At 36.8% G+C, this 12,029-nt stretch overlaps 2 protein-coding genes across 2 annotated transcripts in view; both read right to left on the bottom strand.

Annotated features, from left to right (window-relative positions):
• Positions 1–2,646, bottom strand: part of DYTN (dystrotelin) — a 104,078-nt gene extending 101,432 nt beyond the window's left edge. Inside the window, 1 exon segment of the mRNA XM_049772902.1 lies at positions 2,353–2,646. Within this exon segment, the coding sequence (XP_049628859.1) occupies positions 2,353–2,646 (294 nt within the window).
• A 166-nt stretch (positions 2,647–2,812) lies between these two features.
• MDH1B (malate dehydrogenase 1B) overlaps positions 2,813–12,029 on the bottom strand; it is a 66,569-nt gene continuing 57,352 nt past the window's right edge. The window contains exon 13 of the mRNA XM_049772901.1: positions 2,813–2,862. Coding sequence (XP_049628858.1) covers positions 2,813–2,862 — 50 coding nt within the window. The remainder of the gene's footprint in view (positions 2,863–12,029) is intronic.

Here is a 12,029-nt window from a genome sequence, read left to right as displayed (position 1 = left end):
TTTTTATCTCAGTGTTGAAATGCTCTCTGGAGCTCTTTCTGAAGTCCCCAAATGCCTATAAAAATGAGTCAGTCCAGCAGAACTGGAGATGAGTCTATCTAGTTCCAGACCAGATTTACCTGCTTGGGTTCCTTGGAGAAGCCATTCAGTCGTTCTGTACAAATTACTCAGCACTTTTAGGAGAGGAGCACATGGACTCATAAACTTCTCAGGGTGGAGAGTTTTTGTCCTGACTGCACAGCAACTGCTTGCACAACATGGCATTTAAGCCTGCACTTATTTTTTAAAGGTTCACGGATGCGCATTCATTAGTAATAAAGATGTTGAATAATTTACGACCACTCCTACATATGTTTCAATTAGGGGCACTCTTACATCTGTTTCAAAGAGCTATTTCAGTATTAATTTTCTAGACAAGAGTGGCAATAAAACAGCTTCTGAGCAAGGAGGAAAGCAGGGATTAGTTTTAGGATCAGCCAACAGTAAGAAGAACTTCGTTCACTCCAGCATAAGCGTAAGCGCCACTTTAATAACCAGATCAAGATATCAAGCGGTGGGAGATGATTCATTTGATAAATTCTTCTATAGATTTGCAGGTAGAGATGTACAGCTATGTATTTTTAAAGGCCTAAAATATATGTCCAACCTTCAAAAGATTACTGTAATTTGTTCCAGATGCACATTTTCTTAAGTTTTAGGCATGATCTGAAAAAGTATTTTTAAAGAAGCTCAGTTAGAAAACAAATCAATAAATATTTTTGTTCGTTTGTTTGTTGGTTGGTGGGTGGTTTGGCCATCCCAGGTGATGCTCCTGACTTACTCCTGGCTCTGTGCTAAGGGATCACTTGTGACAGAGCTAGGGAAGCCCCTGGGAAGCTGGGGAGCAAACTCAGATTGTTATAAGCAAGGCAAGAGAACCTCCTACCTCTGTGCCTCTCTGCAAAGAAACTATTTGAATTTTACTTTACAATAATTTATTTTTTGCATTAATAGATTTAAAAATATGAAGGTACGGTGCTTTCCCTAGCTGTTATGAACAACTTTACCTAGTTGTTCTGAACTAGATAAGCTTAGTTATCTACACAAGGACTCAACACCTATCATCACCAGTGTCAATTTGCCATCACTAATTCCTCAGGTTCACTCCCTAAACCCGCCTCCTTGATAAGAACATATTGAAGTTCAGTTGTTATAGTTTGAGTTTCATGATTACAGTATTTCTGACTCAATAGTTTAGATACACACATATACCACACCCCTATACCACCAATGTACCAAGGTTGTTGACATATATCTGTTACTTTCTGTCCATTTTTTCTTAATATCTCTCATTTTTTTTATTTTTAAAAATTACTCCAATTAAACACTGTGATCTTCAGGGTTGTTCATACTAGTTCCCCCCCCCCCCTATAGTTACAAAGTTTTTCTTGATTGAGTTTCAATCACAGTTTGCAACATCCTTCACCAGTGCACATATTCCCCGCTACCAATGTCCCAATTTTCCTCCTGCCCACTCCCGTTTGCTTCTTTGGCAGATATTTTTCTTGTCTCACTTTCTCTTTCACTTTCTCCCCCTCTTTTAGGCACTGTGGCTTGCATTACTGTTACTGAAAGAGTTTCCTGCCTATTACTTTATCTCCTTTCAGATCCCAGTTCTTGCCCAGAGCGATTAGTTCCAAGTATCACTGTCAGAATGGCCCCTTTTCCTCTCTGACACCTTTTCCCTTCCAGATGTTTTTTTGTGACAGTCCAAGGGTTTATTTTCATTTGCTATCATCAACTCTTTTATACATCACACAAGTGAGATTGTCCTTCCCCTCTGGCATGTTTTACTTAGCACAACACCTTAAAGTTTAACTATGTTGTTAATAAAAAGGCAAAGTTTCATCTTTTCTTATGGCTGAGCCATATTTCAATGTGTATATGTACTACACTTTTTTAAAATCACTGCCAGTGAGTCTTTGGTTTGCTCTAAGATCTTGGCTACTGTAAATAGCACTGCAATAAATATTAGATGTGCATAACTTTTTGAATTTTTGATCTATGCTCAGGATAGAACCCAAATAATGAAATCGCTGGATGATATGCAATATTTATTTTTCAAAATTTTTATGTCATACTACTTGTATAGAGGCTGAATGACCTCATAATAATAATAAATCGGAATCACTTCCTTACGCTATAAGAAAAAAAAGATAACCCAGAATGAATGAAAGGGAGTAGTTTTTAATCTGTCTTTAAAAAGGGTTTGAACCTCGAGGTAAAGACATCTAATACTCCATAAACTGTACCTAGAATCAAAATACTGGGATTACCGAATCTGGGACAGGCACGCACAAAGGTGAACCTCACCTTCTGACAGGTAAAGAGGGAGGGGGAACCTGACCCAGGCCAGACCAGGCGACACTCCATTACTGTGGCTGGGACAGGCATACAAGAAGGTGAAGCACACCCTCTGACAGGTAGAGGGAGAGGGGTAATCTGACCCAGGTCTGACCGGAGGACCTCTGCCACACCTTCTGACAGGTAAAGGGAGAGGGGGAACTTTGCTAGAGTTGGGCAAGGCAGAGGGGACCTATGACTTCTGGCAGGTAAAGTGAGGGAGGAAAGTTGAGGGCTCGGACAAACCTCAGCGACCACAGCCATCATACCCACCTAAAGACACACTCCAGAGAAAGGACCTAGCCCCATGCCACTGGTGACATAGGAGGGCGAAACCTGAAGGCAGAACACTCCAAGCCAAAGCACCAAATGCAAAGAAATATGGGTAAACTAAGGAAGACACTAGCAACTGGGGACTTAGAGAGTAATCCTAGCAAGTTTCCAAGTCCACCAAAATGCACAGGCCCAATAGATGAGGCCCTAAAAGTGGCAATAAAAGCCATGGCAACAGAAATCAAAGAATCACAAGCCAGAGAGTTCAAGAAATCTATAGATGAACAAATAAATTAACTCAAGGAAGAACTTTTACAGAAGATAAAAGAATCCATACTAATGGAATTAAAGGAAATAAAAAACGTCTTAGTAAGGCATAATAGCAGAATTACACAGTTGGAGAATCACATATAAGAACTTGAAAAAAAACTACAAACCAAAAATGACAAAGAAGCCAATAAGAAAATAAAAGGTAAAGTATTGGAAGAAAATGTTAGGTATTTACTTTTCTTTTTTTTTTAATTTTTTTTAATTATGAGAACAAGGGTGCAAAGAAAGAGGACAAGGTAAAGTTACAGTGGAAGGACCATCACCCATAACATAATTCTCAGAAGTCCCCTTCCTGATATCTTAACTTTGAAATTTCAGCCAAAGAACATTAAGATAAATAAGACAGAATCCATGTACAATTACTTTGTCCCTCAAGTCCCCAGATTGTAACACATTATAATATTTCTTAACAGTACACAAAGCAATCTGAAGCCATAAAACTTACGTAACTCCTTAAACATTACAGGCATAGTATTTTCTTACATTTCCATATACATGCATATTAGCTTACATTAACCTCAAATTTTAAGTGAGCTCTTTTTAAGGATTAGAGTCAAAGGAGCACAGTAAAAATGGTGTTAGAGTGGCAATTGTTGTTTGCATAGGCCCACCAAAATATGAGGGACATGGAAAAAAATAACCTTGGCCTAAGTACAAAGAGACCTGACCCCTGAAGTTTCCTGGCACAAGACCAAGTCTAGGCTTCAGGCAAGCTAGATCGTCCAATCCAATACATTGTCTGTAGTGCCAACACACTTTTATTTTTCACACAGTCTCTGTTGTTGGTATCATGTTTCTGTATGAAAGATCCTGGAATCTGCATATCTTACATTGAAGTCAGGATGTGGAGCATCCTCTCCTTTCACCTCACAATCAAAGGGCAATGCAGGGAGCCCTGTCCTGTAAGCAGGTCGTTGTCGTTGTTAAGTCTTCTCAGTGTTAAGGGAAGTCTCTTTTGAGCAGGTCAAAGTCTGAGCAGTGTAGGTCTTCCATGGTAGAGGATTGCTTCCAGGTGATGTTATAGACCAGCCTGGATGTTTCGTGGATGGCTTCCCTGGTTCAGGGGAGAATGGATTATGCCCTTTCTTCTGAGGTCTGTGCCAGGTCGTTATGTCAATGTTCAGGGTGTAAGGTCCCTCTGCACTACAAGATTTGTGTGTTCCAATCTCTATTAAATAGGATCTTATTTGTATGTATAGTATTTTCCCATTTTAATGTGCCTATGCAAATAAGAAGCAATGCCACGTGGTGTTATTGGCGCATATGGGGGCCATAAGAACAATTCCAATGATTCCCATGACATGGTTCAATCATAAGCATTAAACTGGGGGACTCTTCCACCAGTTAGGTATTTAATGAACAAATATTAGGTATTTAATGAACAAAGACGAAAGAAATATCTATGGATTATAGGAATACTAGAAGGGGAGGAAATAGGAAAAGGGGAAGAACAAGTAATGAAGGAAATAATAGAAAACTTTCCACCCTCTGGAAAGAGGCTTCAGTGCAAATCCAAGAGGTGAAAGAGTCCCTAATAAAATAGGTCCTAATAAATCAACACCAAGACATATAGTAATCCAAATGGCAAAAAGTACAAAGAGAAATATGAACTCTTTAAAGCAATAAGAGAGGATAAAACCTCAAGTACAAAGGAAAAAACATAAGAATCAAACTAGAACTCCATTTAAAACAATTCAAGCAAGAAGACAGTGGAAAGACATAATTAAATGATTGAATAAAAGAAACTTCCAGCCTAGAGTCCACTACCTCCAAAACTCTCATTCATATGGGAAAGAGGATTAAAAACATTCTCAGACAAAAAGAACCCACATTATTTGTGCAAACAAAACCAATTCTAAATGATCTACTCAGAGATGAATCACACAATCCAAACACCCAACTGTAACAATATCCACAATACAACTGCACAACAGCCCTCTCTGTCAATAATCTCCTTAAATGTCAATGGACTAAACTCTCCCATTAAAAGACACATAGTAGAGAGTTGGAACAAAATGTCTGGGAGCTGGTTGTCTTCTCTAATGTACTTAAAAGTATTACGTAAGTAGTCTATTCCAAAATGTCACACAATAAAAATAAATTTTAAAATGTATGTTATCCAATCATAGCTAATGTGTTTCTCTCTTTTTTTTTTAAAGTACTAGAATTATACTGGTTTCTCAAAAACTTAAATTTGGAAGATTTCTTAAAATGAATAGAGTAGCAATGGACAAGAATGAGATCAAATGGAGAGGGGGAACAATTTATCGTTTTCCTTTCTCTTTATAAATTATATTTTCCTCAAACAGATAACTTATAGAGAAAAAGTAAGTGCAGCTCATATGAAATCTACATATAAGGGGTCCACACTCCCAAGTTGAAATCATATTTTGAGATTTATATAATGTCTGCATCAAAACATATTGTAGGGGCTGGAGAGATAGCATGGAGGTAAGGCATTTGCCTTGCAATCAGAAGGTCAGTGGTTCAAAATCTGGCATCCCATATAGTCCCCTGTGCCTGCCAGGAGCGATTTCTGAGCATAGAGCCAGGAGTAACCCCTGAGCACTGCCGGGTGTGACCCAAAATCCAAAAAAAAAAAAAAAAAAAAACACCCAAAAAACCCCAACATATTGTAATATCAAAGGAGGGAATTTATATCTTCTCCTGAGATTTGATATCTCTGTTATTAATTATGAGGATTAAATGTCATGGTTCTCCCCTCCAAAAATAGTCTGAAATTCCAGAATAAAGAAGAAAATTTCAACAGATATTTAAATAAATAAGATTGAACAAGTTTATGCTAGAAAGTAACTTAACTTAAGAAAAGGGACAGTTGATAAGACTGAGGCTGTCACCCTGGCCAATTTTGGACAGGTTCAAAGATCTGATAAGTGTTTGGGTTTCACTTCTGTTAACTGGAAATTTTGAGTTACTATTACAATTCCTAATTGAAGCTCAGATAGTCATAGTCCTGTTAAGATCTTTTTTTTTTTTTTTTTTTTTTTTGGTGTTTTGGGCCATACCCGGCGGTGCTCAGGGGTTACTCCTGGCTGTCTGCTCAGAAATAGCTCCTGGCAGGCACGGGGGACCATATGGGACACCGGTATTTGAACCAACCACTTTAGGTCCTGGATCGGCTGCTTGCAAGGCAAACACCACTGTGCTATCTCTCCGGGCCCAGTCCTGTTAAGATCTTTACTCTTCTTTCATTGTCTGTGTTATAATTTTTTTCTCATTATAAATAATGATATAAATTTTTTTTGCTAGCATGCAATAGTCTTCATAATTCTAACTGGTAATTAACACTATCATTGCCTTCTGAACAAGAGTACTGTTGCCCCAATGAGGCAGGTAGCAATAGGATCCAATCTTCCAGTACAGTCAGGAGCTTCCTGGTTGGACATAAAAGCGTCCACAGAACCTACTCCCCACTATGCCTGAGTTCTGTTTTTCGAAACAACCAAAGTATTACTCACTGTTCAATATTTCCTTGAATATATATTTGAAGACTAGAACTACCAATAAAGCTTTGATATGTTGCTTTTTTTTACATACATGCTGAAAAATTTTAGGGGAGAAACTAATTACAGTGAAAACTGATTCAAGAAAAAGAAACAGAAATGAGGATACTTATACACTATTCCTGATGCAAAATGGTCCTGCCATTATGAAAATCAGGAGATGTTTCTCAAAAAATTAAAAATAGAACTCCCATAGTATCCAGTCATTCTCTTTCTGATACAGATCTAAAGGAAAGATACCATGATTTCCAATAGTTGTCCTTCCATGCTCATGACAGCATTACTCACAATAGTTAAGATACAGAAACAACAGGAATAGTCTTGTGCAGATGAATGGATGAAGAAAATGTGGTATTGAAGATGGTATCATTTTTGGCAATGTGAATGAACCAGGAGGACTTTATGCTAATGTAAATAAACTGAACTTCAAGAGATAAATATCACATGCTCTCATATCTATGTCAAGTTTCATAAAAGGAAAAGAAAAATCATGTCATTCACAGGAACAAAAGAATAGAATGTGGTTGCTAGTAGCTGGGGAAGAATGGAAATGGGAGGATTCTGACCAAAGAAGAAAACTTTATCTCCAGGGTGAATGAATAATTTCTGGAAATCCAGGTCACTGACCCTGTATTGGTCACTGCATTCAGTATCAAAGTATTATACACTTGGTGGTCAGTAGAGTCTAAAGTGTCCTCACAGTAAACAAACTGGTAATAATATAAAAATGTGGTTGCTAGTAGCTGGGGAAGAATGGAAATGGGAGGATTCTGACCAAAGAAGAAAACTTTATCTCCAGGGTGAATGAATAATTTCTGGAAATCCAGGTCACTGACCCTGTATTGGTCACTGCATTCAGTATCAAAGTATTATACACTTGGTGGTCAGTAGAGTCTAAAGTGTCCTCACAGTAAACAAACTGGTAATAATATAAAAATGTTAATGATGTTGACTATGGTAATCATTTCATAAGAATATATAGATGAAAACATCACATTGTATACATTCAATGCAGAGTTTTTATTGGACAAAAGTAAATACACAAAAGTTCTTTTTAAACTATAGAAATACATAAGGGAAAACACAGAAATTATCTAAGAATGACTTCAAGAGAAAAAATTCTGAGGCCAGAGAGTTGTATGTGTCAAATCTTGGAAGATTCACAACATGTTTTTCTGCTATAAAAATAATTAAGACTAAGGGCCAGAGTAATAACATAGTGGTAGGGTGTTTGCCTGGCATGTGGCTAACTCAGGACAGAACTAGGTTCAATCCCTGGCATCCCATATGGTCCCGCAAGCCAGAAGCAATTTCTGAGTGCATAGCCAGGAGTAACCCCTGAGTTTCACTGAGTGAGGCCCAAAAATCAGAAAAAAATCAATATTACCAGTTATTTTATGAAATCAGAAAAATACAAAATGCTAACATAACAAAGAAATCATCATTTGTTCTAACCTACACATATTCTCATATAAATATGTGTAAGTATACTTACGAATATAGATAAGAATATTCTAATTGAACAAAACATAAACATCTAGTACCAAAGAAGCACATAAAATGTTACTAAATTGAGGTTTTTAAACACTTTATGTATGCTATATATAATTTACAACAAACGAGGTTTTGTTTTAGGATATAAGGATGCTTATCTGTATGGCAATTGGTGACAAATTTAACATATTAGTAGATTCAATCAGAGACCCCAAGTAACGATGTGAGACACATGGAGTGGTTATTTTTCTTCACTGTTCATCAATTCATCATTTATTATAAACTGTGTTGGAGTACTTTTTTGTAGATTTTAGGTTCATTACAAGTGGTTGCACTCATGTTTCCTCTTATTTTACATTGGTTTCTGAATTTATAATATTTACCACAGTTTCTAGAATAAGTCAAACAAAAAAGGACTATTAATAAAATTATAAACACAATATAATGGTTTCATTTACAATTGTATTAAAATATAAAATATTTATGGAGAAAATCCAGAGGTCATAAATTTTTGACTGATCTAAAACTATCAAAATCATTAGTGATATTACTATAAAGTACAATTCTCTACTGTAAGCTTCGCTCATATATTTTTTCAATAGCCTAGAACCTTAAGTTGGAAGAATAGTACAAATAAATTTGAAATAATCAACCATCCAGCAGGTCTACCAATAATTATTATCTAAAGATAATCACACACACACACACACACACACACCATGTGAACACATACATTCACTCATAGAATTTTCTTCCTGTCCATTTTCCTCTGAATATTTAGCTTGTATTTCTTAAGAAAGTTTCCTTTATATAAATGCAGATTAATCTTCAAAATCAGAAATTTAACATATAGATAGGATGAGTAAATAACTACATTAATTTTTGGCATATTGTATTCATTTTCCTTTATTTAGTTTTGGTTTGTGGGGGTCTCACAATAGTGCTTCGGAGATACTCCTGGTTCTGTGCTCAGGCATTGCTTCCTGTGTTGCTCAGGGCCATGGATTGCACCTGGCTGTCCCACAGGCAGAAAATACTGCAGTCTATAGAACTATCTCTTTGGCCCAAGTTCATAACTTTAGAACTTTTATGTTTTAGAAAAAAGTTTATGACTTTATTTTCCCCTGATGCACCTACCATATTTTTTTGTACCATAAGACGTACTTTCCTCCCCCAAAAGATGCATCTTAAGAATCAAATGCTGCCTGGAGTGCAGGGGAAGAGAGTATCTAAGAACTATGTGTGTCTTATGGTCTGGTGCATCTTATAGAGCAAAAAATGCGATATATTGAATTGACTAGCATTTATTTAGTTTGGGATAGTTCCTTAGATATTCCTTGTTTATGACACCAGAAATTTTTAAAGAGCTTAGATCAATTATTTATTCAAAATTTCTTCAAAGTGGTTTTGTAGTTCATTTTTCCTGTAATTTTTTAAGTGTACACATTAGGAGCTGCCACAAATGATGTTTTACTCTTCTTAGTGTATCCCTTAAAGCACATAATGATATCAATGTACCAATATCTGGGTGATAGAAATATGGTCCATGGTTTAAATTGTCACCCATTCATGTAGCCTTTTTATTTAGGGTGGGAGGGTACAGAGACACAGGTGCCCTATAATCATTTCCTTATTTTCTAGTTCAACCAGTATTACAAATTCAGCTTATCGAATACTCCCTGCTCTGGTCTTAACATCAACCATTTTTCCAGGCACTTCTTGCTTTAAATGTTGAATAGCTTTATAATCATGGGGAATAGTTTTATAATCAACCCCTTCCCAAATCAGAACACTAGTTTGGTTCATCATTACTTAGATGTCACTGTTTTCTAATCACTTTATAAATTTATCTTACACCTATAATCCCATTCAATAATCCAAATTCTAAGAATCGTTATTTCTTTACATGGTAGCACATATTTTCTGCCAAATTGGCAGTGACATGTTTGATGAATTGCTCAGCAGTTTTGGTAGTAAAATATGGACTTTCTAAAATATCAGTTATTTAAAGTTTTAAAGTCGTGGTGGTGTTTTAAAATTGAAGGCCAGCATCTCATTTGCACCAAAATTTGGGTCAAGGATATGCAGGCAAAGTCTCTCTGTCAGATGGACAGAACCAATCACAGGCATTTTAGGACTGGAGGACAAGAGGATGAAGCAATAGACTGATATTGAGAACTAAAGCAGCACTTGATGGGAATGAAAAGGGCAGAGATGTGCCTGCTCTGGAAGGAAAGGGCAGAAAGGGGACTGGAAAGAAGGAAATGGAAGACTGATGCCAGGCAAGTGAATGTGAGGTCTAGGCAGGCATCATGGAACTTTTTACAGTATACTGGTAATTTCAGCAGAATATGGATAAAAACATGATCGGCAGCATTATTTGACCGTGTCAATAAAGCTACTTTTAAATGTGAAAACTTTCCCAGGAATACACAGCATTCCTGTACAAAGGAGTCCATTGTGAACACTATACAACTGCGTAAGATTTCTTTTGTTACAATCACTAAGTAGTAAGCTAGACACAGAGGGGGCCACTCATTCTAGTGGCCCTGGGGTGATGTTGGGGGAAATGGGATACAGGATGGGAATGGGGCTGGAGGGAGGACAGGTTTGGTGATGGGAATTCCCCTAATTCAATGTTAATATGTACCTAGATATTACTGTGAAAGATATGTAAGCCACTATGATCAAAATAAAAATTATATATTTATATAAAACAACAACAAAATATTTTTGTATCGATTTTTTATATCTTTTGTATCAGAATTATGCTTTGAAAATGTTTTTTTCTTTTTTTGTATTTTTTTCTTTTTTAATTATGTGAACAATGATTCAAAGAAAGAAGACAACGTAAGTTACAGTGAAAGGACAATCACCCAAAAACAAAGTTCTCAGAAGAAATCCTCCTGCTGACACCCCAATTTTGAACCTACAGTCAAAGAACATTAAGAAAAATAAAACAGAACCCATATATAATTACTTTGTCCCCCAAGACCCCAGACTGTAGTACATTATAACATTTCTTAGCAGTACACAAAGTAATCTAAAGCCATAAAATTTGTATAACTCCTTAAACTTGAAGGCATAGTAGTTTTTTACATTTCTATGCACATGCATATTAGTATAAATTAACCTCAAAAGTTTAAGTGGTTTATTTTTAAGGTTTAGAGTCAAAGGAGCACAGTAAAAACTGTGTTAGAGTGGCAATTATCATTTGCATAGGCCCACCAAAGTATGGGGGACATGGAAAAGCCTTGGCCTAAATACAAGGATACCCTACCCCTGAAGTTTCCAGACACAAGACCAAATCTAGGATCCAGGCAAACTAGTTTGTCCAATCCAAGTCATTGTCTGTAGTGCCAATACAATTCTATTTTTCACACAGTCTCTGTTGTTCGTATCATGCTTCATACTTCATTTTCCTTTTTTTTAGTTTTTTTAATTTAAACATCAAGATTACAAATATGATCATGATTAGGTTTCAGTCATATAAAGAACACCCCCCCTCTTCACCAGTGCAACATTCCCACCACCAATGTCCCAAATCTCCCTCCATCCCACCACACCCCACCTGTACTCTAGACAGGCTTTCCAGTTCCCTAATTCATTCACATGATTATGGTAGTTCTTAGTGCAGTTATTTCTATAACTGCACTCACCACTCATTGTGGTGAGCTTCATGAAGTGAGCTGATACTTTCAGCCCTCCTATCATTGTCTCTGAGGATTGTTACAAAGATGACTTTTATTTTTCTTAAAAAAAAAAAAAAAAACCGGCCCGGAGAGATAGCACAGCGGTGTTTGCCTTGCAAACGGCTGATCCAGGACCAAAGGTGGTTGGTTCAAATCCCGGTGTCCCATATGGTCCCCCGTGCCTGCCGGGAGCTGTTTCTGAGCAGACAGCCAGGAGTAACCCCTGAGCAATGCCGGGTGTGACCCAAAAACCAAAAACCAAAAAAAAAAAAACAAAACAAAAAACAAAAAAAACAAAAAAAAACCATAGATGAGTGAGACTATTCTGGATTTC

This window comes from Suncus etruscus, chromosome 5, assembly GCF_024139225.1.
Source record: "Suncus etruscus isolate mSunEtr1 chromosome 5, mSunEtr1.pri.cur, whole genome shotgun sequence".
Classification (NCBI taxonomy): domain Eukaryota; kingdom Metazoa; phylum Chordata; class Mammalia; order Eulipotyphla; family Soricidae; genus Suncus; species Suncus etruscus.
Note: the sequence above shows the minus strand (reverse complement) of the source record. Positions and strands in the feature narration are given on the sequence as shown.